Source organism: Falco cherrug, chromosome 3 (assembly GCF_023634085.1).
Source record: "Falco cherrug isolate bFalChe1 chromosome 3, bFalChe1.pri, whole genome shotgun sequence".
Lineage (NCBI taxonomy): Eukaryota > Metazoa > Chordata > Aves > Falconiformes > Falconidae > Falco > Falco cherrug.
This window is the reverse complement of record NC_073699.1, coordinates 99,338,975-99,361,759: the sequence shown is the minus strand read 5'-3', so window position 1 is coordinate 99,361,759 and position 22,785 is coordinate 99,338,975. Positions and strand designations below refer to the sequence as shown.

At 48.6% G+C, this 22,785-nt stretch overlaps 3 protein-coding genes across 7 annotated transcripts in view; 2 read left to right on the top strand and 1 right to left on the bottom strand.

The window, feature by feature from the left end:
* Positions 1-594: 594 nt before the first annotated feature.
* Positions 595-11,844, top strand: SIRT5 (sirtuin 5). Of its 3 annotated transcripts, none has more exons than XM_055705435.1 (9): positions 595-707; positions 1,251-1,389; positions 3,846-3,979; positions 5,509-5,734; positions 7,308-7,395; positions 9,138-9,191; positions 10,095-10,218; positions 11,053-11,168; positions 11,623-11,844. In XM_055705435.1, exons 2-9 carry the CDS (start codon positions 1,269-1,271, stop codon positions 11,696-11,698), a joined length of 939 nt encoding a protein of 312 aa, XP_055561410.1. In that variant the 5' UTR covers positions 595-707; positions 1,251-1,268; the 3' UTR covers positions 11,699-11,844. The 3 variants fall into 3 exon arrangements, with proteins under 3 accessions (XP_055561410.1, XP_055561411.1, XP_055561412.1); XM_055705436.1 differs by lacking the exon at positions 595-707 and adding an exon at positions 838-968; XM_055705437.1 differs by lacking the exon at positions 595-707 and adding an exon at positions 860-1,064.
* A 108-nt stretch (positions 11,845-11,952) lies between these two features.
* On the top strand, positions 11,953-15,923 carry NOL7 (nucleolar protein 7). Its single transcript, XM_055705438.1, has 8 exons — positions 11,953-12,096; positions 12,174-12,234; positions 12,306-12,367; positions 13,033-13,064; positions 14,060-14,147; positions 14,697-14,818; positions 14,899-14,976; positions 15,575-15,923. The coding sequence occupies exons 1-8, from the start codon at positions 11,960-11,962 to the stop codon at positions 15,640-15,642; spliced, it is 648 nt and encodes a 215-aa protein (XP_055561413.1). The 5' UTR covers positions 11,953-11,959; the 3' UTR covers positions 15,643-15,923.
* Positions 15,924-16,177: 254 nt separating this feature from the next.
* Positions 16,178-22,785, bottom strand: part of RANBP9 (RAN binding protein 9) — a 40,890-nt gene continuing 34,282 nt past the window's right edge. The window contains exons 10-14 of one of the 3 annotated variants that reach the window (XM_055705432.1): positions 22,545-22,692; positions 20,800-20,873; positions 18,304-18,455; positions 17,503-17,614; positions 16,178-17,156 (exon numbers count right to left, since the gene is read on the bottom strand). In XM_055705432.1, the coding sequence (XP_055561407.1) occupies positions 17,026-17,156; positions 17,503-17,614; positions 18,304-18,455; positions 20,800-20,873; positions 22,545-22,692 (617 nt within the window). In that variant the 3' untranslated portion in view covers positions 16,178-17,025. Of the gene's footprint in view, positions 17,157-17,502; positions 17,615-18,303; positions 18,456-20,705; positions 20,874-22,544; positions 22,693-22,785 lie in introns of those variants that run through there. The other 2 variants (XM_055705431.1, XM_055705434.1) reach the window with 2 other exon arrangements.

The following is a 22,785-nucleotide window of genomic DNA, read 5'->3' as shown; positions in this document are numbered from 1 at the left end:
GCTCCCCAGGGTGGCCAGGTTGGAACTGGGAGCTCAGTGTGGTGGGACTGACCTCCCCCAGCATGGGTACGTCCATTGGGGACCTCTTCATCTGTGTAGCTGGCAATTGATGGAACTGGAAGGAGAAAACGTCAAATCTCAGGCTGAGTGAAAAGGACTGGTGAGTTGTTGGGGAAGGGTGGAGGGGAAAAGGCTGGAGTAAAGTGGTTGCTGGCATGTTTCTGCTGGAAAACAATCTTAACAACAGCTTTCCTCATAAAAAAACCGTGGAAAGTGTAAGCTGTCAGAGACGTGCTAGTAAAGCAGCGTCCAGGACTTTTGAGGGTGAACACGTAAACTGTGGATGCCTAAGGATGGGCCTCTGGCTGATGGTACTAGAAAAAACATCCAGCTTTTCCCAACCTAGGTGGGCCGCAGACCGGCGGTACTCGAAAAAACATCCAGCTTTTCCCGACCTATGTATAATTTAACCTAATACGTTCTCCTAGCGCCATTCCCTGAGACCTCCAAGTAGGGAAAGCTCCCCGCTGGGAGAGCTGCGCTGCCTCCATCCCTCCCCTCCCTCCACACCACCCTCTTCCTCACGTACCTCAGTGACCGAGGGCGGAGCGCAGCCAGGGCCGCCCCCTCAGGAAACCCAGGGCGGGACGTGAGGCGCCGCACGCCTCGGCCCTCCGCGTCTTACAGCCGCGGTCGCCGCCGCTGAGGTAAGGACACCCGGCGGGGCGCGAACCCGCGGACGTAGGGAAGGCCTGAGGGGAACCGCGCCGGCGGAGGGAGACGCGCTGAGCGGGGGGACGCCGCCCCCCCCTCCCCCCCCTCAGCGCGTCTCCCTCCGCCGGCGCGGTTCTCCTCAGGCCTCCGTGAGGTGGCCGCTCGCTTCAGCTCAGCACCCCGGGCCAACCCTGCCCCTGAAACTGCCCGCCGGCTTCCTGCGAGTTGTTTTTCCGTCAGACGCTATGGTGGAGGTTCAGTTATTTAAGAAAATAATCCGTCACGGTACCGTTTTGTGCCTTAGCAAATGTTATTTTAAGGGCTCGGTGGGCTTTGGTTTGTATAACCAGGTAAAACCAGTCATCCCGGTTGGAGGGGCTTGGGTTTGTGGTGGCTGTGCTTTGCGGTGTGTGTGGGGGAGGTCAAGATGTGGGAGAAAACAAGGAATAATACTTTCATCTTTATTTTACAGAGGTTTCCTTACAGGGAGCTTGGTCCCTGAACAGGCCTCTGGCATTTAATTTATTTCTTTGCAGGTGAAATACTTTTGAGGGATGCTGATGAGTCTCGTTCAATTTACCTCTAGAAGGCTGGTTTCCCAAGTGTATTCTGGATTTAAGGCTGCCTCTTCAAAGAAACAGAAGTTTTGCTGGGAAATGGCTCGTCCCAGTTCAAGTAAGATATCTGTTTGTTTGCTTTAGTACCCCAGGTGGGTTTTCAAGCTAATTTGAAATTTTAGAAGGTTTCGTGTCATAGGTGAAGTCTATAGTTTAATTCAAAATGTTTAGAAGAGTGAAAAGTGGATTTCCCCCCCCCCAGCTGCTAAAATTTGTCTTCTATGCCTGTATTACATGTAGTTCCCAAAACCCTGGCATAGTCAGGACGATTGCCTGGTAGCATGGTTTTAGCACTTATAATTGATGCACATTAACATGCACTAGTTAATTGCATTTCCTTTTCATAATCCTAATGGGTAATAAAAGTCGCTCCTTATTTCTTTGTACAAGAATTATGGAGGACCTCGAGCATTTGTAACAACTGAGTAGCGGGATATTGGGTAACCCCAGGCAGACTGTTCGCTCAAGCGGTAGTAAATACTCTCTCTCTGTTTGGGGGGTGAGGTGGGGTGTGTTTTGGTTTTGTTTTTTAATTTGAGGATGCGCCTTAACTCAAGATCGGCAGGCAGAACGGCACAGGTGGAACAACGAAACCCCTGGCAGCTGGGTAGCCAAGATGCACTTGTTTTCTCTGCTTTGAGCATCAGTGTTCAGCTGCTGTCAGAGCCGGGAGACCAGACCAAGGGGACTGTTGGCCTGTTCTTCACAAATTCAAGAGCTTGTGAGGTCTGGTGTATGACAGCAGATGGGGCATCAGAATCATAGTGTTCTCTGCCCAGTGGGTCTTGGGACTTTTCCAAAGACTGACTCTCCTCGTCAAAACTTACCTGCCTCTGGTTAAAAAAACCCACCCACCCAACCAAAAAACCCCACCCCAAAATGAACCACATAGTAAATTGTGAAGGTTAGGGTTGTGATCGGCAGCTCTAAGTTCACCTAGAGGCAAGTCACTAGGGTCATATTGTAGGAGTCAGTAATGGGGCCAGTAGCGTTTAACATCTTTGTTAATCAGCTCGATGATGGGGCACAGTGTACCCCCTCAGCAAGTATCTAGATACAAAGCTGGGAGGACTGGCTGATACACCAGAGGGTCATGCTGCCACCCGGAGGGACCTTGAGAGGCTGGGGACGTAGGCTGGGAGGAATCTCCTGAATTTCAGCAAATGGATGATGGTGCCAGGTCCTGCCCTGGCAAGGAATAACCGCAGGCGCCAGGACAGGCTGGGGCCAACCTGCTGGAATGCAGCTCCGCAGAAAAGACATTGAGGGCCCTGGTAGACATTGTCCCCTCTGCTCAGTCCTGGTGAGACACACCTGGAGTGCTGGGTCCAGTGCTGGGCTCCCCAGTATGAGAGAGACACAGGCGTACTGGAGAGTCCAGCAAAAGGCTACAGAGGTGATTAATGACTTGGGGCATCTGGCATATGAGGAGAGGCTGGGAGAGCCGGGGCTCTTCAGCCTGGAGGAGACCAGGCTTGGGGGCATCTTGTCAATGCATAAACACATCTGGTGGGAGGGAACAAAGACAAGGCAGACTCTTCTCAGTAGTGCCCAGTGACAGGACAAGAGGCAATGGACACAAATGAAAACACACAAGATTCCATCTGAACACAAGAAAACACTTTTTCTTTTCTTTTTTTTTTTCTTTCCTTTACTGTGAGGATGGTCACACACTGGAATGGGTTGTGCAGAAAGAGGTGGTGGAGTCTCCATCCTGGGAAAAACTCAAAACCCACCTGACTAGACATGCTCCTGGATGATCTGCTGTGGCTGACTCTGCTTAGGCAGCGGGTTTGGACTGGATGATCTCCAGAGGTCCTTTCCCACCTCAGCCGTTCTGTGATTCTAAGATATGTTGCTTTAAAATTAGTATCTGAGGTAAACTGGAAGAGAATTTGTCTCTCTCTGTGGTTAACCTGTTCCTTTTTAATCTTGTTTTGACTTGTAGAAAACCACAAAGGAGATTTCCCATCTTTTTCCCAGTTACTTTACCACGCAGGGAAAAATGGAGGGAACATACATTCAAAAATAGAAAATGCAATTGCAAACCTAGAAAATGGGCAAGATGCCTCAGAAGGAAATGTCTTTTCCCAAATTACCTTAATTTTGAAGGTGATACTTTGTAGCTAAATGTAAATAATTTTTTTTTCTCAGGTTCTTACCTTACAGTTAGGAAGCAAACAGTGCCTGGCTGGTGTTGGCAACAGTTGTTATCGGGGTAGCATCTAGTGTGGGGTTTTGGTATAATGCTCTGTCTTTCAAATATTGAGTATAGTCATGGTTTAATATATGCTGGCCTACTGAGCTTGCTCACATACATTTTTGAGGATCTCCAGGAATTGCCTGTCAAATTCTAATATACAGAAACAAATTAGTATTCTGAAGTTAAAGTCGCGGGAGGTGTACATGGAAGCCATTTCTGGATGCATAATTTTGCCAGCACTGTCTGTATGGCCTCTTAAATAAAAGTATAAGCATTTGAATGGTCATTTGTTTTTTTCTTCTCACACACAGATATGGCCGATTTTCGAGAAGTGTTTGCCAAAGCGAAGCATATAGCCATTATCACAGGAGCCGGCGTCAGTGCGGAGAGTGGAGTTCCTACTTTCAGAGGGGCTGGAGGTTTCTGGAGAAAGTGGCAAGCCCAGGTAGGTACTGGTGGCAGCAGCTGCATAGCTGCGTCGCTGTGCTGCTCTCTGCGTCGCTGTGCTGCTCTGCCCATCGGGCAGCTGAGCGAGAGGGGTCAGAGGACGGTACCTTTGAAGGTGGAAGTGCTGTGGTAGGGACAGAACATGCTCTCCCTGCAGCTGTGCCTGCAGCTCTCCCTCGTGCCCTGGGGGCCTGCTTTGCGCAGCTGCCCCTTCTTCTTCTCTGTCATTTGGTTTATTGGTTGTTCGGGAAAAACAGTGTTCTTGCAGATAGCTCTGGGTCTTTCTATCTTCCTTGTTTTCTTGCTGCCTTGCAGCTTAGCTGTTTGCTCATCTTTTGACACCCTCGCTGTTTTCCTACCTCGTGGGGCCTTTCCTGTTTCAAACTCTGAAGAAACTTCTACCAAAACACCTAGTTGTTTTAATCTCGCTTTCTTATAATACTCTTTAAAAATGGTTTAGGATTTTTGTTTGTTTGGGGGCAGGGTTCCTCGTAGGCTTGAACTCTCCCACAAACTCTCTCTTGCTGGTGTGATCGTGCCAGTGCTGGGAGCCCCTGGGGTGGGAGAGGAGGTGGAAGCAGACACTGTGGGGTGCAGTGGTGCAGCGGTGAGCACCGAAATGTGTGAGTTGTATAGGTGCCTTGTGAGTCTGACCCTGCATGGTGCCGCAGATGTTCCAGGTAACTGTTATACTGTCAGTAACTGCTGTCCCAAACACTGCAATCATGTTTGCTTTCATTATGGTTTTTAATGGCAGCATTCATGTAAGATTTGAAGAAGTTGTAAAGGAGTCAGAGGGATGAGTTTTTCAAGATGGTTCAAATCTAAAGATGCGTTTTTTCTTTCGGCGACTGTCAATTCAAACAGAGCATGGGTGTGTATAAATGCCTGGCTCTTCTGCATCAGAAAGCTTGCATTTGGTGGTTTTATATCCGTAGAAGTGTGCATTGAAGCATTAGACTGAGCTACTCCATGTTTTAAAAAAAGATAAGGCAAAATTTAAAGTTGTTGTGAAAAGTATAGCTTAGATTTTACCGGCACATAAAAGACAAGGCGTTAGACTTTGGTTTTGACAATGGCTGTAATTTGGCTTGTGTTATGATTAAGTTAAGGCAGAAAAGAAATTGCTAGTGAAGGAAATATATCCACATGATGCTGAGTTTTATGGCTGGTGTGGAAAAGAGAGTTTTGAATGCTAAAAATCGTGTGCATTGAAATATCTCATCTTTGTGATGTACTAAATTCCAAATAGTTCAGTAGGGCAGCACAGAATAAGGTCTGAGTGTACTATGTCAAGCCATGTACCACACTACTGATATTATTTCCTCATTTGATAAGATACTTTAGATTTGTCATCTGCATAAGGACTATCGAGCTATATTCTTGTCAACTGCATCTGGTTATAATTAATCATCTTTTGATGATCTTGTTATGCTGGTAGCAGTGTCAATGGCAGCAGGCTTCAGCCTGGGGAGGGGATTGTCTTGTCCTTTTGTTGGTGGAATGAATTGTTAATGTCTTTTCCAGGAGCTGGCTACTCCGGAGGCTTTTGCACGAAACCCTTCTCGTGTATGGGAATTTTACCATTACCGCCGGGAAGTGATGTTGAGTAAACATCCAAATCCTGCACATGTTGCCATTGCAGAGTGCGAAAGGCGACTGAGCAAGCAAGGAAGGAGCGTTGTGGTCATTACTCAGAATATTGATGAGCTGCACAGAAAGGCAGGCACAAAGCACCTCTTAGAAATTCATGGTAAGAATCAGCTTACCTGGCTGCTGCAGGCCAGCAAAGCTGGGCGGGGAGAAGAGAGAGCGGGATAAGTACTGGGAGAAAAGAAATCTGTCTTTCAAATGATAGAAACCCACATCAGGTTATTTGCAGTATCACCCTGTTGTCTTTCAGAAGTTGTTTTGGGTACTTCACAGCCTCTCTTTCTCATCTTTCTTTTTTAATGGATTCTGACAGTACACAGGAACTGGTTCTCCCTTCCTGCTTGCTTAGTTTTGCCTTGGATCCACTTGAGTGCATGTGGATATTGACGTTTGCTGATCTTGCTTAGAAGAGGAGAAAATAATCTATGAGGACTTCCACTGTGTGGTAGTGGTCGTGCCAGACCAGTATTGCTGCCAGTAAAGAGTGTACCAGCGAGACCAGTCTGACGAGCCCCGGTGCTTTCCCTGTGCCCTGTCCTGTCCTTTAAAGACCCACCTGTGCAGTCCTTGGCTACAGGAGGAAGAAGGGGCTGGCAATGAATGAGATTTCCTTGCCTTTCTCTCCTACACCCACTGGCATTCCCTCTGTCTTCACTGTTGTTAGTGGCATTCCTCGCTCCTGCCCTCTTGTGCAAATGCCAGAGGAGCACAAGGCAGGTGCAGTGGGTGGGGGTCAGTGGGGCTTTTGGTCTGAGGAAATATACAGGTGTGGAAAGAACGAGGGTGGGGAGGCCCTTCCCCATCCTTTGAGGTGCCCCCACTCCTCCTTTCTCCACTCCACAGGCCCTGCCACAGGGCGGAGGTCTCCCAGGACACAGTCCCATCCAGCAGTATAATGCTTTTTAACTTAAGTATCACAAGAGGTTTAAATGGGATTTCGTACCGCTACTTTGTGATCTGGACCCAGGAGAGCTGCACGAAGTTGTTTGCAGTTGTGGATCCAAGGATAAAGCCTTGGGTATAGTTTAATTTTGATTGTCCTCCTTCTTTACAAAAAGAAACTATTTTAAAGTCTTGGTAATATTGCACATCTCTACAGCACATTACTACTGCTACAAAAGTCTTGGGCTTGAGGAGTTTTGCGTAAAACAAAACAGTGTTAACGAGTATTTTTTTTTTTTTTAAGAATACATTTCTGATTTAGGGGGAAAAGCAATAAATGGAAATAAATGGAAAACATCTCCCTCGGTGATACTTTAAATAATGAATTTCCTCTGAAATATTGTTAGGAGGCTGTGTATTATTCACGTTGTGACGTAGAACAAGGCGATAAATCGTAGCTTAGAGAGGCTGTTGCTGTTGTTCACTGCAGCCTTTTAGCTGGAAGGCTTGTGTCTGTCTTAGCTGGGCCTGGTCTGTGCAGTTATTGTGATGCTGCTCACCTTGGGTTGCTGAACAAAAGCATGTGTAAGTGCTGTGTAAACAGCATTTCATTCATAATGCTGCCAGTTTTCAGCACTTGGCTGTTAAAGTTCCTGTAGTAAGCTACCCACAAGGTATAATCTTCAAAGTCAAATAAAGGCCGTCTAGGATGAACACAACAACTTCCTTGTACAGCCGTGCCTCGGAGAAATCGCTTCATCCCTGCCTGGTGTTTCCTCTTTGTGTTTCAGGTAGTTTATTTAAAACTCGATGCACCAACTGTGGAAACATAGCTGCGAATTACAAGAGTCCAATATGCCCTGCGTTGGCTGGGAAAGGGTAATACGTCTGCCTCGTAAACTCTCTGTATTTTCTACTTTGCTCTTGTAGAAAAGGGGCCATTTTAGGAGCATACAGGAGTTTCAGCCAACCACCTCGTTTTACTTTAATAGTATTACTGCTTAAATTTTACACAACTGTTTTGAAAGGCGAGTGTACTGCTTGGTGACTTCAGTGAGAGCCCATGATACCATAACTCACAGAATCACAGACTGGTTGGGATTGGAAGGGACCTCTGGAGATCATTCTGTCCAACCCCCTGCTCAAGCAGGGTCACCTGGAGCAGGTTGCACAGTCACGTCCAGGCAGGTTTTGAATGTCTCCAGGGAAGGAGCCTCCGCAACCTCTCTGGGCAGCCTGTTCAGTGCTCTGGCACCCTCAAGGGAAAGTTTTTCCTCATGTTCAGATGGAACTTCTCATGTTGCGGTTTGTGCCTGTTGCCCTTTGTCCTGTCACTGGCACCACTGAAAAGAGCCCGGCCCCATGCTCTTGGCACTCGCCCTTAAAATATTTGTAGACCTTGACAAGATCCCCTGTCAGTCTTCTCCAGGCTGCAAAGGCCCAGCTCGCTCAGCCTTTCCTCGTCAGGGAGGTGCTCCAGACCCCTCATCATCTTCACAGACTCTGCTGGACCCTCCCCAGCAGTTCCCTGTCTCCTGAACTGGGGAGCCCAGCACTGGACCCAGCACTCCAGATGTGCCTCACCAGGGCAGAGCAGAGGGCAGGATCCCCTCCACGCTCCTCCTCATGCCCCGCAGGATCCCACCAGTCCCTTGGCCACCTGGGCACACTGCTGCCCCCCAGCACTCCCAGGCCCTTCCCCGCAGAGCTGCCCCCCAGCAGGCCAGCCCAGCCCGTGCTGGTGCGTGGGGCTGTCCCTGCCCAGGGGCAGGACCCGACACTTGCCTTGGTTGAACTCCATGAGGTTCCTCTCTGCCCAGCTCTCCAGCCTGCCCAGCTCTGGCTGGCTGGCAGCGCAGCCTTCTGGTGCATCAGTCCTGTGAATGAGTAACTGCTAACCTCTAAGTTAGCACATCATTATATATGTTTTAATTAGAACTATTTCAGATGGTCTGAAACTCTTATATTGGACATCAACTAACTGTACTCCTTGACAATGTGTGTTTACTCCCATCTCCTTCACCTTCCAGGTTTTTTATTAAACCAGATGCGTATTCCTTATAATTGGACTGTCATCACCTGATACATTTCTTGTCCTTTTCTGCATCTCTTGAGCACCTAGTAGCTTTTGTCCTTCAAGTCATCAATAAGATTCTCGTGATTACAGGTCTTTAATGTACAGATGTGTGACACAATCAGGAGGGAAGCATCAGTTACCAGGATTTCTGCAACCTAAAAAGTTGCAGAAGAATCAGTCAGTCCTTTTTCTAGCCATCCTCTTTTGCCATTAAAAAAAAGGGGGGCAAGGGGACAGGACAGGCATATGCTCATAGATTTTTAGGGTTTTTTTCCCTTTACATTTCACCAGATAGCTACATAAATATTTGTTGTGCCTTTGACAGACTTTGACCAGCTTGTTCCAGCTGCTTAGCTCTGGGGTTATTCTGGACAAATGTCTGCCCGCCCTGCATGTGGTATTTCGGGGTTGTAGTAGGTGTTGAAGTTGGCTGAAGTTGCAAAGATTCCTTGATTGGAGAATGTGCTTTAGAGAATGCTGTTTTTATTAATGTATAAAGCGTACTTTGTACAATTGAATATGTATTTCCATTTTGTAACTTCAGGGCTCCAGATCCTGAAACAGAAGACGCCGTGATTCCAGTTGAAGACCTTCCTCAGTACGTATGGATTGCTTTGTTTTTCGCTGTTACCTCTTCATGCTTTGTGCATCTCAGAGGCTTATGTTACTGCTCACCTAGTTTTGGAAGGACGCAGAGACATTCTACAGGAGAAAAAGCATGGGACTTTGCCCCAGAGAACAGAGTCTAAAGTTATGGTGGACAACAGGAGTGTGTCCTAGAAGTTTACCATGATGCTAAAGGGATTGCATGCTTGTGTACTTGAGCATCAAGCTGAAGCATGCCAAAATTCATGGGTTTTGTAGTAAGTGGAGTAGTAGGAGATTTGCATGATGTCCTACACAGTAAACATTTTGTTATTTTGCAGGTGCCACCTTCTGTTAGTCTGGGTACAACCACTGCGTAGTCCTTTGCCAGGCACTCAGTGTGCCACAGTGCTTTTTTTACAACGGCTGGAACTTTGCCGTAGCTAGCTGCAGGTGCGAGAAGCCACCAAAGTTTTCCTATGGTTCCTAAGGAGAAGAGGCTAATGCGATGCTTCTGCCTTGCAGTTCACTTTCTCCTTAAAAACCTGTTGGCCATTTTTTTTAAAGTTGATGGAGGCCGAGGTCTGTAGCACACGCTATGGTTTATGTTTCATGGATTTCAGAAGCTCAGTTAAGGGGAAGACACGATTAAGTATCTTGAGATGAACAACTGTTCAGCAACCCATTCGGTGTGAGCAGGCAGCGTGTGTGTACGTCCAACACGTGTGCAGCACGGCATCAGCTGCCTCCAGTCCCGCACGCGGTGGAGGAAGGTGGGGGGAGGGCTGCGAAAGAAAAGGGAGAAAGGTGAGGGCAGGTGAGGAGCCCAGATGAGAATGAAAACTGCTGTGCCGTGTTGCAGCTTGAAGCGTCTGCATCAGCAGCATAACGCTGTCCCTTTGTGATCTTTGAACAGGTGTGAGGAGGATGGCTGCAACGGGCTCCTCCGTCCCCACGTTGTGTGGTTTGGCGAAACCCTGGATCCTGACATCCTCACAGAGGTTGAGAAGGAGCTTGACATCTGCGACCTCTGCTTGGTAGTGAGTGACGCTTTTGTTACCGTGCCTTGTAACCGGCAGGGAAGCCATGCTGGAGCTGTACCTCCTGGGTAAAGGAGATGCATCTCTGCTTCCCTGAGGGAACTGAAAGCCCTGGAGGGACTCCTTAGTGTCAAGTGTAAAATAGTAGAAGACTGTGAAGTTTGAAAATCTACATGTAGTGCTTGGAAATCAGTGGGTTTGGCATGGTGCATCTTGCTCAGCTGGCGTCTGCAGTCTGCGTTTGGTGTGCACGGCTGTTAGCAGCTCGAGTATTAGAGGCTGGCTAATACCGTTTAGCTGTTGAATTTCTCAAGCAGTGATTATATGATTATTTTGTTGCTCAGTTAAAAAAAAATGCTTTAAGAAGGTAGCTAGCTGTTAGCATGTGCTGCTTTTTTTGTGAGGTTATTTACGTGCCATGTAGGTTCCGGATTGCTGACCAAAGCACTCGCCCAGAATATTGTGTACCCTTCACAGAATGATGTCAAGTAACAGAAGGAACATCTTGTTTTGTTTTCCTGATGGCGAAGTCTGCCATTTTGTGTTTCTGGGATATTTATTTTTTTTTTGACGTACCGTTATAATCCACAAATGGGCTTCTTTGGGTTGCCTCAAAGGAAAAAATCCCAGTTCTTATGCTATACTAAGTAACTATATATACAGCGACGCTGAATATAGATCCTGGTTTGGTTTCATTTCTGTTAGGGATCCTCCGAGCTTTAGCGGTTGTGCCCATCCAGCATGCCGGGGGGGTCCTCACCTTGCGGGTTGGTCGGGTTTGCCCGTTAACTGCCGGCCTTGCCCCACCTGTGGTTGTGTCCCCTGGCCCTGCAGGTGGGGACCTCCTCGGTGGTGTACCCTGCCGCGATGTTCGCCCCTCAGGTGTCCGCCCGGGGAGTGCCGGTGGCGGAGTTCAACACGGAAGCTACGCCCGCCACCAGCAGGTTCAGGTGAGGCCGTTCGGCTCCGTCTTCCGTTAAAAACGCCCAACGCGTGGGGGGAGTTTGAAGCAAACGCTGTTTGGGGCGCGCGGCCCCCGTGCTTCAGAGGCGGGTTGTGCGGGCGGGCGCTGGGCTGCCGGGGGACCGGCCCACCCCGAGGGTGCAGGCGTGCCTCGGCCCACCGGGAAGCGGCAGCGCGGCCCCGACACCGACCCCCACCCTCGGATGCGTGGGGAGTGCGGGGCGCTGCCCGGTGCCGGTGCGGAGGTGGGGGGTGACGCTTTGCCCGGTGCGGGGTTTGGGGGGCGCTGCCCGGTGCCGGGGGTTGGGGGAACGCTATGCCCGGTGCGGGGGGGGGGTGGGGGGCGCTGCCCGGTGCCGGGGGTTGGGGGAACGCTATGCCCGGTGCCGGGGGTGGACGGGGGCTGCCCGCCCGCCCCTTCAGCCGGCTGCTTCCTTGCAGGTTTCACTTCCCGGGCCCCTGCGGGAGCACGCTGCCGCCGGCGCTGGCGCGCCACCCGACCGAGATCATCGCCTGAGCGCCGCGGGGGCCGGGGGGCTCCCCCGGGCCGTGCCTGTGTGCCCCGCCCCTCCCCCGTTCCATGTCTGTGTGTCCCGTCCCGTCCCCCCACACCGGGCAATAAACGGGCGGCCGGTCCCGCCGCGCCCCAGGGCTCCGCCCCCCCTCGCCCCTCCTCTGTGTCTGCGCGCGCGGCGGGGGCGGGCCGGGGCCGCGGGGGCGTGGCCGGAAGGCGGCGGAGCGCTGCCGGGTCAGGGGGCGGGGCGGGCGGCGCGCGGCCATGGCGCGGCGGGGGAAGGTGGCGGCGCTGCTGGGCCCGGCCTCCTCGGAGGACGAGGCCCCGGAGGAGGTGGCCTTCGGCGCGGCACGGGAGGCGGCCCAGACCGAGCGGAAGCGCGTGGGGGAGGCGGCCCGGAGGTACGGACCCTTCCACCCCTACCCCGCCCCAGCCCAGCCCCGGGGCCACGCTGACGGCGCCTCCCGCCTCCCCGCAGGCACCGGGAGCTGCTGAAGGAGAAGCGGCGGCGGCGGCAGGAGCTGTTCGCGGAGCAGAAGGTAGGGGGGCCCGGCCCGCACCCCTCGCACTGACGTCCCCCGACCCCCGCTGACCCCCTCTCTCCCCGCAGAAGCGCAAGCTGCTGCCCGAGGCCGTGCTGCAGGAGCTGGCCGCCGCCGCGCCGCCCGCAGGGTGAGGGGGCGAGCGGGGGGGGAGGGGCGCGGGGGGGGGCTGGCGATCGCAGGGGAGGCGGTGGCAGCACCGCAGCGCTTTGGCTCCTGCCGGGCAGCGCTCACACGGCCTCAGGGCTGGCTCCAGCCCCCCTCACCGGGAGGTGGGCAAGCTCTCGGGGCGGAGGGGACGGACACAGCCAGGACAGCTGACCCAGGGTGGCCAAAGGGCCATTGCAGCCTGCTCGGATATAAAAGCTCAGAGCAGGGAGGAGGGGGAGCATTCGTCATTTACCATGTCCATATTCTGGAGCATCCGCTGCACACACTGAAGCCCTGTTTCCCAGGAAGCAGCCGGACATCACCTCTCATGGGAAGTAGAAAAGAACTTCTTCTGTTTTCCTTCACTTCCACAACTTTGGCTGTTGCTTCATTAAACTGCCTTTATCTTGACCCACAAGTTTTGGGGTGTTTGCCATCTTGTTTTCCCCCCCTCATTCTGCTGAGTGGCTTGGTGGGCACCAGCCACGGCCACCCCACCATCCCGGTGAGCACAGGTGAGCCTGTATGGCCCCTCCGGGTGGGCCCTGGTGTGTGTGGGGTTGGGCTTGAGGCCGGAGCGTTTGTGGCTTTGAGTGAAAGAGGGGGGTGTGAGTTGGAATAACCTCTTGCCTTCTTGGCCCACAGGCCTGATGAGCAGGCTGCGGCAGCTGAGCGAGGTACGTATGTTGCAGCTTGCACTGGTGGTGTGGTGCTCTCCCAATCCCTCAGGATTGCATCCCTGTGCTGGAGAAGCAGCGGGGCAGCGCTCCTGTGCAGAGCTCTTCTGGAAGTCCAAAACCTGAACTGACTGAACAGATCATTGCCAAGGAAAAGTATCTGAGGAAAAATCTAAAGCCACGTTTAATTTGAGTCCTGTGCCTTGTACAGAAATGGTCTGCTGTACAGTGGTTTCAGTTGAAAGAGCCCGAGGTGTTTAAGGAAACAAAGGGCAGGTGTCAGAAAAGCCAGGATTACGTGAGGGAGATGAATACTTAGCCTTTAAGTTATAAAGGCTATTCCTGGATAGAGTTGTTAGTTGCCGTGATACTTTACACATCATGCTGTGATTTAATAGCATCTGTAAAAAATGAGGTAACTTTTTCTAATTCTGAAAATTGAAGAGTCTGGAGCATCCATGACTGCTGGTTTCTAGCCCTCTGTACTTGTAAAACATATGTGGTTTTTTTTTTTAAAACAATTCTCTCATCTATTCCTTACATAATTATGTAGCTGGATGGTGTAACTGCTACTTTTTCTTCCTTTTATTACTGTTTTGGCACAAACAAGATGGGCTCAGGACAGTGCCTTGAATACTCAAGCCTCCAAAGTACTTTGAGGACGAATCCGCAGCAGCGCTCCCCTTCGTGTGTTACTTGTGGCTGCTCTGTTGTGTTGAGGTTTTGTCCTGTGCTGAATCCCGGTTTTGGTGTTGATGCCAAGGGAAGGGCAGGGGCAGGCTGCCCAGCAGGACTTTGCGGGGCTCCCCCAAGGCAGGCTCTGCCCACCCTCTCAGAGCACCTCTTACTGGTCAGAGCTGCTGAAAAATGCCTGTTAACAGAAGACCCCTCACCTTTTCACAGCTGAACTCATCTCATTCCTGTTCCTCTCACTTACAGCTCTTAATTTGTAACATTTGGGAATTTTTTTCTGTTATCTATTCAATTTATTGTAGGTAAACAGAGTGGAGGTGGGGCTGTGAAGCAGAGACAAGGCCAAGACCAAAGGCAGGTGAAGAAAGAGAAGCAAGGAAAGGGTGCCAGGTACATTGGGGGTGCTCCTGCCTGCACGGGGGGGGGGAGGGGGCAGCGCAGCAGCTGTGCAGTGCTCCCTTCACAGTGCTCCCTTCACATTGCCGTTGCTCCTCCTCTCAGAAAGTGTATTTATGTGCTAATGGTGCCTTTAAGTGTTATATTTTTTTATATATATTACACACACACAAAATTTGTATGAGAAATAGTCCTTCTGTATCCTGTATATGTAACTGGGCAGCCACAAGCACAGCAGTAGCCACCGTGTTACTCCTCCCTTTCAGTTGTCTTTTCCTTCCCCCGTTTCTTGTCCCTGCTGTCCCTACAGAGGAACTGCACCCTCTGGTAGGACTAGTTCAGGGGTCCCAAGGGACTGCGTGGGGCGCAAAGCCATGAGGACAGCTTGAGAGTCTTGGTCTGATTTTTTTGTTAATACCGCTGCACAGCTTGGCCGAGCGTCAGAAACCAGCACTGGCTGCTCTTGTGCTTGAGTAGCAAAGCACGGGCCCCTTCTGGGTCTGTAAGGGCGCTCCAGGGATTTACATCTCCTTATTTAACTAGGTCAAAAGGAAACTATACAGCTGTGCGCTTAAAAGATCAGAGTTTTACAGGCCTCCACCAACAGCTCGCCTTGGACTTCGTAAAGGCGCAGCTCTACGGCCCACATGCCAACCGGGCACAGGGTAAGCAGTGTCCTCAGGGGGGTCCTGCATCTGCGTTTGCCTGGGTTAAGCTTGGTAATTAACACTCATCTCTGTTTCAGCAAATGAGTTTTTTTCCCTTGAAAACAAGAAAAAACCAGTTAAGAGCGCAGCAGTTCAGTTTGTGGACAAATCTTGGGGTGAGTACAGAAAAGTCAGACTAGGTACTACTTTGTGCATGGGTTTACGTATACACTTTAAAAGCACCAGCACGGTTCCCCTGGGAGGGCTGGATCTCGCTCCCAACTTGCAGAAGCTGAGCTGGGGCAGGGCAGCAGCGCGCTACAGCCCGAGTGGGTGCGGCGAGCGCTCCGTGACACACAGCTTGGAAAAAATTTCTTCCTTTTTCGTACATTAAGAAACAACATGTTTATCTGTAGAAATAAATACTAACTGTTGTTCTAACAACCTCTGAGCTGTTGGAAACAATTTCAGACAGGTAGAACGTAAAGCAGGGCTGCCAAGATGCTGGACCTGCTGTGTGAGCGCAGGGAAATAGCGCCTGTTTCTCCCCATTAAAAAATGTCCCTACAGAGACAAACGGGGACAGACTTGACACACACCGGTTATAGCCACGCGCTGCTCCTCCGTCATGGAAGGCGCCCATGGTCTGTGAGGTGACGGGGCTTTGTCAGTGGCCCAGGCAGCTTTGTTCTGAAATGCGCAGTGATCAGTGCGCTGCTGCTTCTGCCATAGCCGGGCTAAGGAAACAGCAACCGACAGCTTTTTTCTTTCAAGGGCAAGAAAAAAAGGAAAGAGCAGCAAGGTTTAAAAAGCGTTGGCTCGCAGCACACATGAAAAACTGAGTATGAGGACAGCTTCTTCAGAAGGTGCTATTGACTGTTACTGAACACGGCAAAGGTGTTTCCCCCACTTCTCCATCACCGCTCGGCTTCCAGCTCAAGCCCCCGGAAGGCACCAGGCTGCATCCCAGCAGACTTCCCTGTTCCCTCCCCAGTCGCGGAGTGGCTGGGGAAGCAACTCTATCCTTAATACTCATTGACAACAGCTGGTGTTTCCCCCAGGCATGTAGAGCTGCCTCCGTGAGGGAGCTCCCTTGCAGAGAATAAAGATGAACGACGTTGTACTTACGGCTCTGGGTGCTTCACTTACTCTCACAGCAGTTGGTTACTGCAGGCTGTTCAGTCGCATCTCTAAAGAAAGGCTGGATCCTTAATGCCTCAGTCATCAACTCCGCTCACACCGCAGGACGCCCTGTGCAGCCCGACGATTGCTTTTGAAAAATAAGATACATTTCCCCCCCAGCCCCATTTTCAGGGAGCGCTGAATGAGCTCCCTCAGGAACCACGAAGACGTAGCATACAAGTCCCTGCTACCGTGTATGTCGAAGTAAGTTTTTAATGGCTGGTTAATTATGATATCACTACATTTTATTGCAATATAGTACTATTTAAGCACTTTTAAAAATGCAAGGTGTACAAAGATTAAATTAAGACTGTAAATTGACTAAATATTTGGTTTTTATATAAATAGGTCATAACCACACTGTTGACATGTAATACTGTTATAATACAACAGTTAAACTGGTGAGTCTACACAACAGAAGCTGTCTGTAGTTAAACAAGGAAACAAAGTTGAAAAGACCATGTTAAAACAAAAAACTACTAAGATCAACAGGTTGGGATTGTAAGTAGCAACAAACATATTCACTCAGCTCCTGAGTAATTCAAGTTTTACAGTACACATTAAAAAATATCATTTCTTCCCATCAACACTATATATCCAAACCATCAGGTGTTTATGCATTTTGCAAATTACACTGATTGAACTATGTAACAATGGGGGTGGAGGTTGGCAAGTCATCCTGCTCGACGTTTACATCACCCACATGCTAAAACATCCACATCTCCTCTTCCGTCCCACCACAAGGTAGCAGGATTTTTGGTTTGTTTTGGACAATCATTTCAAGGATCAGTACTTGTCAATCCAGATGTCTGACATTATCAGTGATAGTTTCAACTCTTAGTTGTCTAAGAGGTTTTAAAGATGGAAGTTTTCTCCTAACACTAAGTTAGAAATCATTTGCATCATGCTGTAAACTAGGAAGCAACATAAAGCAACAGACTTGTCCTTAGTACATAATTAAAATTCCAAATTCCAGTCAGCCGAGCTGGTCTACCTTCCGCGTGGAGCATGCCACCCCACCTTTCGGACCTTCCAATGCATAGCTAGTGGAGGTAGTCTTCCACTGTGGCGAAGGCGCAGGATCCGATCCCCGATCGAGCCATCAATCCTAGACACTGCGACGCCTGTCCCATCGCCAGGGCGAGCGGCGGCTGCTTTGGCAGGTTGTGAGTCTCTGAAAAAGCACCACAGGGGCAGTGAAAATGCCCGATTAATTTCAGAGCAACGCGCTGAACACTGACAACCGCTCGGCTTGCTTCAACCACTCTGCCCAGATGTCTCTCTTGCTCCTGCAGCAAGACAGAGCAGGAACAAGGTGACGTTTCCAACCCCCTGGCACAGCACCGCTGCTGAGCTGGCCCGGATTCGCTTTGCACCAGAAGGGTGACGACACCCGCTCCGTTAACCCGCCCCTTTTACCAAGAGCGTACCCCATCGCGGCTGGACTGGGTCAGCCACCCAGCCCCAAGCGGGACACGAGGCGCTCCGCACCACCGTGCAGCCCGCCAGGCCCTACTCACCGAGTATTGCACTATTAAGTACAGAGCACACAGGTTCTCTTTGTATCGGGTCAAGCTGATTCCCCACAGGGCTGCTCCAGGGATCTGAATACGCCAGTAAACTGAAGGCGTCCTGCGGAAAGATGACGTTCGCTGTATCTCACAGCTACACTGCACTCGCGAAAACGAGGGCTACTTTCTTCACCCATTATTTTGATTCAGGGATTCATTAAAAGGTGACTGTCAGTGTCCTTCATCAATACAAAAGGATAAAAAACTGTAGCAGGACCTGTGCCATTTTGAGCAAGCAGTGTTTTGCCCACCAGGAAGAAAAAAAGTTAGAGGTGTTTTAGGAAGCGATGGGGAAGGAGAAAACACTGAAAATTGCACGCATTCAGTCTTTGGCAGGGGAATTTTTTCCAGAGCATTCTCAAACCAAGGTGAACTGAGCAAGACGCAGAGTACTAACAAGAGCACATTTCAGGCACCTGTATCAATCCTCTTCCTTGCGGTTCATGGATCACAAGAGCTGAAAGTGGCACTTTGGCTCGCAAGGCCAAGCTACATGGTCAGAAATGAGAGGGAAGTGCTAAATTCACCTCTGGTTTCAATTGTCTTACAGTATGAAATTACCTTCCCTGCGAACACGCTGCGTGCGCAAGACAGGAGCCAAGAGCAGAATACTGTTCTCAGACACACACAGAATTTTAAAAATGGCAGAAGATAAAGCCCAGCAGTATTGCAGCGCCGCGTGCTGCGGAAAGCTGCTGGGCGGCACGGTTGTTCACCTGAACACCCCCACAATTCCAAGATCACACATACCTTGAGCATTTTCTTATTTGCTGTGTTTTTGCCACATTCTCTTCTTAGCTGCTCGCTCATTGCTTGCAATTCTCTTCCAAAATGGATCATTCTTTCAATCGCCGCTTGGCTGCCACCACATAGCTGACGTCTTAACTGACTTGAATCTACTTCTGCAAAAACGATATCGTCATCATCACCGCTAGCAGGGCGGACAGTAACAGATCTATGGACCTAGAGAATCTGCACTGATTTCACCCAGAAGACACCTCCTTCCCAGAAAGCAAGCCCCTGGGGGCAGAGACCTTGCCACAATGTTCTACACCGAGCACTGCTGAGCTGCTCCTTAAGGAACGTTAAAGAGACTTAGTTAACTAACAGCAAAGGCTGTCTACACACGCTGTTTATTTTGCAATGGTTATTTTAAACTGACTATAAACCAAGTTCTACCCTAAAATTTTATGGGAGTTTATTAACGACAAAAATAAGCAGTTGTCAACGCAGTTCTACCTTGGTAATGCTTTGGTGTTGCACTTCTGAAGTGCTGGAACTGAATCTGGAACTGCTAATTAGGGGGTTAAAACCCCTGAACTGCCCCAACAGCCACCGTGGGTGTTGCCACAAGATGGTCACTTAGACCGTTCATACTCCTTGTAGAATGTATTAGTTTAATAATTTGGACATTTTGTTACATTTGGTAATCAAGCCAAACCCTACAATTGGTTTCTTTTTGTTTCTACAATATTCCCCCCCAAGAGTGATTTTAAAATATATTAATGCAGTTTATGAACAGTAAATCAACCCTTGGCATCTCTGAAAGTTCTGCCTTCTTTTTTTTAAATTTACAACTAAAGCAACCTGTAAAAAAAAGGGGGGAGGGGCATTTATCCATTCCTCGCTTTTTTTCAGCAACGGAATTGAGTTCCAAATCAAAATTTGGACGTACACTTGAATTACAAAATCATTCTTCTGATTTTAATATTGCTCTCTGTTTTGACCTATGCTATGTGTTTCGACCAGTATTTCAAACAAGGATTTGTAAGTGGCCACTTTTTTTTTTTTTCTCTCTTAGATATCACCTCTGGAAAAAGTCTACCTACTTAACATTACATACACTAAGGAGTATATACTTCATATCTCAAAAAGCAAAAAACCCACCAAACTCAAACCGGGTGGGGGGTGGGGGTGGGGAAGGGTAAACAATGTAGGTTGAGGAGCCACATTTCTTTTTTACAAAGGTGAAGCACCCACAAGTCTTCAAGCAGCGGTGTTTGTTGTGAGCTGCAGCCCAACCTAGGACATCATTTTCCAAAGACAGAAAACAACTACATTAAAAAACAACCACCACAAACAACTCTGCGCCCTGTGCAGCCGCTTCTTGTCTGACACAGCCAGCCTCTGTGGAAAAGGCTGCAAAGAGAGTAAAGAAGCGAGGCCTTGTTATTATCCAGTTACAGAACGTAACGCAGGGAAAACAGCCTGGCGATCCGCATCTCCCGCCTCCGGGGCTGGAGCAGAATTAGAGCTGCTTTGCAACAGTTATCTGGTGTTTACCAGCAAAGCTGCGTGGTCAGCAGCAGCACGTCCCCCCCAGCTCTGCAGCGGTCACAGATGGCTCTGGGTATCACTGCATCCTCCAGGCTTACCAGGGACCTCCCAAGTGTCACATTTCATTTAAACATTATTAACTGACACATTATGGTTTGAGAAGACAGTTCTGCAACTGCAGAACCGGCTGGGCTGGATTCCTCCACTCCCTGGGAGGTGGGCAGCAGCAACAACCGCTGCCCCGGCCCCAGCCCCTCTGCACCGACATGACCTGACCGCCCTTACTGGGTGGGGACAGGATCTTTTTATGGTGTGCTGGCCATCAGAGGGAATTTAAATATTCGTTTGTCACTAATGTCAACAGGTACAACCAGTATAAAAAAACAGGTTAAGTAGAAGTTATTTGTTAGACCACAATTATGTGAAACGGGGTATTTTTTGGGTGGAAAACTTGCTTGGTTTTTTACATCTCAGTTCCCAAATACAGCTCTTTTCTTGAGCATTTAATACTAGCACTTTGCATTCTTCAATGTAAGTGATCTGGAGTTTCCACTCTTACTGTTGAGTGCCATGAGAACCACGAATGGCAAGAGGACTAGGGGAAGAGGGAGAAGCAACCTGCCAAGCCGAACCCAGGCATGCTACTGCTTCTTGAGAAGAAGCATGTTTCTTCTCAAGGGTACTTCCTTAGAAATGATGCTAATTTCAATATCCACGAGTCGCCAGTTTCCCCTGTTCTCACACTGACACTGGACCACCTAAATCAGTGGTTATAAAATTTACATCTAATAGCAAAACAAGCCAAAAAAAATATTAAGATTTGAACTAATACCCCTAATTTTCAAGTTGGGAAGCATTGCAAGTAAAAACATAACCTTGTTGCCATCACTTAATAAAAATGTAAGAAATATCACTGCAGACCCATTTCTGTGTCACATTCTTCCATTTCGTGATCATGTTTAGAACTACCATTTAGGAAGCCATTGGATGAAGTCTCAGCAACTCCATTGGAGTAGTGATCTGTTTCCATGTCTACATCATTGCTGAAAAGAGAATAATAAATAAAAGTTTTACTTGCATTGAAGTACTTTGTGTTCTCTTCTTCACAACTTCAGCACAGTACTTTCTCATCTTGGCTACTGAAAAGCTGCTTTTAAATATTACCAAGTTTTTCCCACAGCAACTGGCGATACCAGAGCACCAGGGAGGTTGTAAGGCGCTCTCAACTAGCATCAGCATCCACTGAAACAAGTTTCAGATGCTGAAAAATTAAACATGTCCACCATTATCAGGAGTTAGTATAACACTTTCTAAATACACACCAAAAAGTTCTTACCTTGTTTGGGTATCTACATACACAGAGCTGGAGAAAAGGCGTTGAGAAAATATACTATTCCCACTTCTTTAAAAAAACCCCACAGTTAACTCAATATATAGCCTACTTTAAGACTATCATATTTAGGTAAATGGATTCCAAAAAAGCCTTCATCTGTCATTTACTCTCAGTAGAATGACAAGGCAAAAGAAGAATAACCCCAAGCAAATACTGAGTAAACCAAGACACTGAAGAGAGATACTAGGGGCAAATTCAGAGCATGTAACTCCTCACACCACTTTGCTCGCAGCGGGTCACAGAAGCACTTTCAGAAAATGCCAGCGCGGCTTTGGGGACTGAGCTTTGCAGACAGTTACATCCGAATCTGTTCTGTTTCGCCATGGAGAATGGCAACCTAAACGCTCTCTCAGGACCAGAGAGATTCAATTTAAAAGTTTAATATCTTGCTTCCACGTAACCAGAAATACTCAGCTTCCTTTGCGGAAAGGCCTCTCTGAGTGGGCAACACTGCAGCCAAGGAATTGTCCTCCTCCTGTGACAAATCTCAAAGTTGCTCGGACACTGCCAGACTTTTTGGCAGAGCCAATTGCTGACGCAAACACAAATCATGAAGTTAAAAAATGTTACTCGTCCCCCCCTATCGTCACCATCCAACTGAAATATTTTTTTGTTATCACCACCACATCATCGCATCCCCCTTGGGAGTTCTGGGAATCCATTTTGGACAGCCCAGCTGAGTCCTGTTATATATTTCACATCAAGTCAGGTTCTGCTGCATCTGTGCAACCCAGAGCTGAGTATTTACTGGTTATGAATAACCCTGTTAACCCTGGTTAATACATCCATTTTCATGCTCTGAATTGAATGTGTTTGCACAAGGGACAGTGATTGGAGAAGGCAAACAGCTCTTGTGTGTGCAGTGGAGGGGAGTTCACATTTCATATGCATCTCAATTGTGTTTACTTTGCAGATACTGCCACAAACAGAGTATCTAAAAAACCTTTCACTACCTACAGGCAACATGCTTAAATCAATGTCAGTGGCTTAAATTAAAATCTCAAGTGCCAGAGAGCTAGTTAATCTTCACTATACAGCTTCAAAACTGGCCATAAATAGCTATAAGCCAGGTAATTTATTTTTGTCCATTGCATTTCTTTAACCAAACACAAGAAAACAGTCTACTGAGCTTGAGCAGTTAAAACCAGATCACACTAGGGTGATCACAAGCTGTTGGCCCCTTACACTGGATGTTTTAACTGTCCTTAAGGAAAAAAAAAAAAACATCACATCAAATCCCACTGAACACTCTTCTCTGCAATACAAACACATGGACAACACAAGCCTTCACGTCAGTTAGAAGCATCTGAAGTTTGTTCACCTGGAATAGCTGTTAACCTGCTGTGATCTTGATACATTTATGTTGTTCAGCTCTGGTACATTCAAGCTGGTAGTCGTGTGTTTACTGTGACAGTATGATTGATGCGCTTTATTCGATATTACTCCATTACTGCAACTACTTTCAAACCCTGAAAGAAAGTTTTAATAATTGTCATCATCTACAAACTTATTTGTAAGTACCGATTTATAGAAGTGAAGTAAGTATCACTTAATTGTTCCTG

Bases quoted from the DNA above. Each gene is read 5' to 3' on its own strand.
- NOL7 (XM_055705438.1), top strand. From the start codon at position 11,960: ATGGCGCGGCGGGGGAAGGTGGCGGCGCTGCTGGGCCCGGCCTCCTCG. The intron at 12,097-12,173 runs GTACGGACCCTT...GCCTCCCCGCAG, and splicing joins GTGGGGGAGGCGGCCCGGAG to GCACCGGGAGCTGCTGAAGG. The intron at 12,235-12,305 runs GTAGGGGGGCCC...CTCTCCCCGCAG, and splicing joins AGCTGTTCGCGGAGCAGAAG to AAGCGCAAGCTGCTGCCCGA.
- SIRT5 (XM_055705435.1), top strand. From the start codon at position 1,269: ATGCTGATGAGTCTCGTTCAATTTACCTCTAGAAGGCTGGTTTCCCAA. The intron at 1,390-3,845 runs GTAAGATATCTG...TCTCACACACAG, and splicing joins AATGGCTCGTCCCAGTTCAA to ATATGGCCGATTTTCGAGAA. The intron at 5,735-7,307 runs GTAAGAATCAGC...TTTGTGTTTCAG, and splicing joins GCACCTCTTAGAAATTCATG to GTAGTTTATTTAAAACTCGA.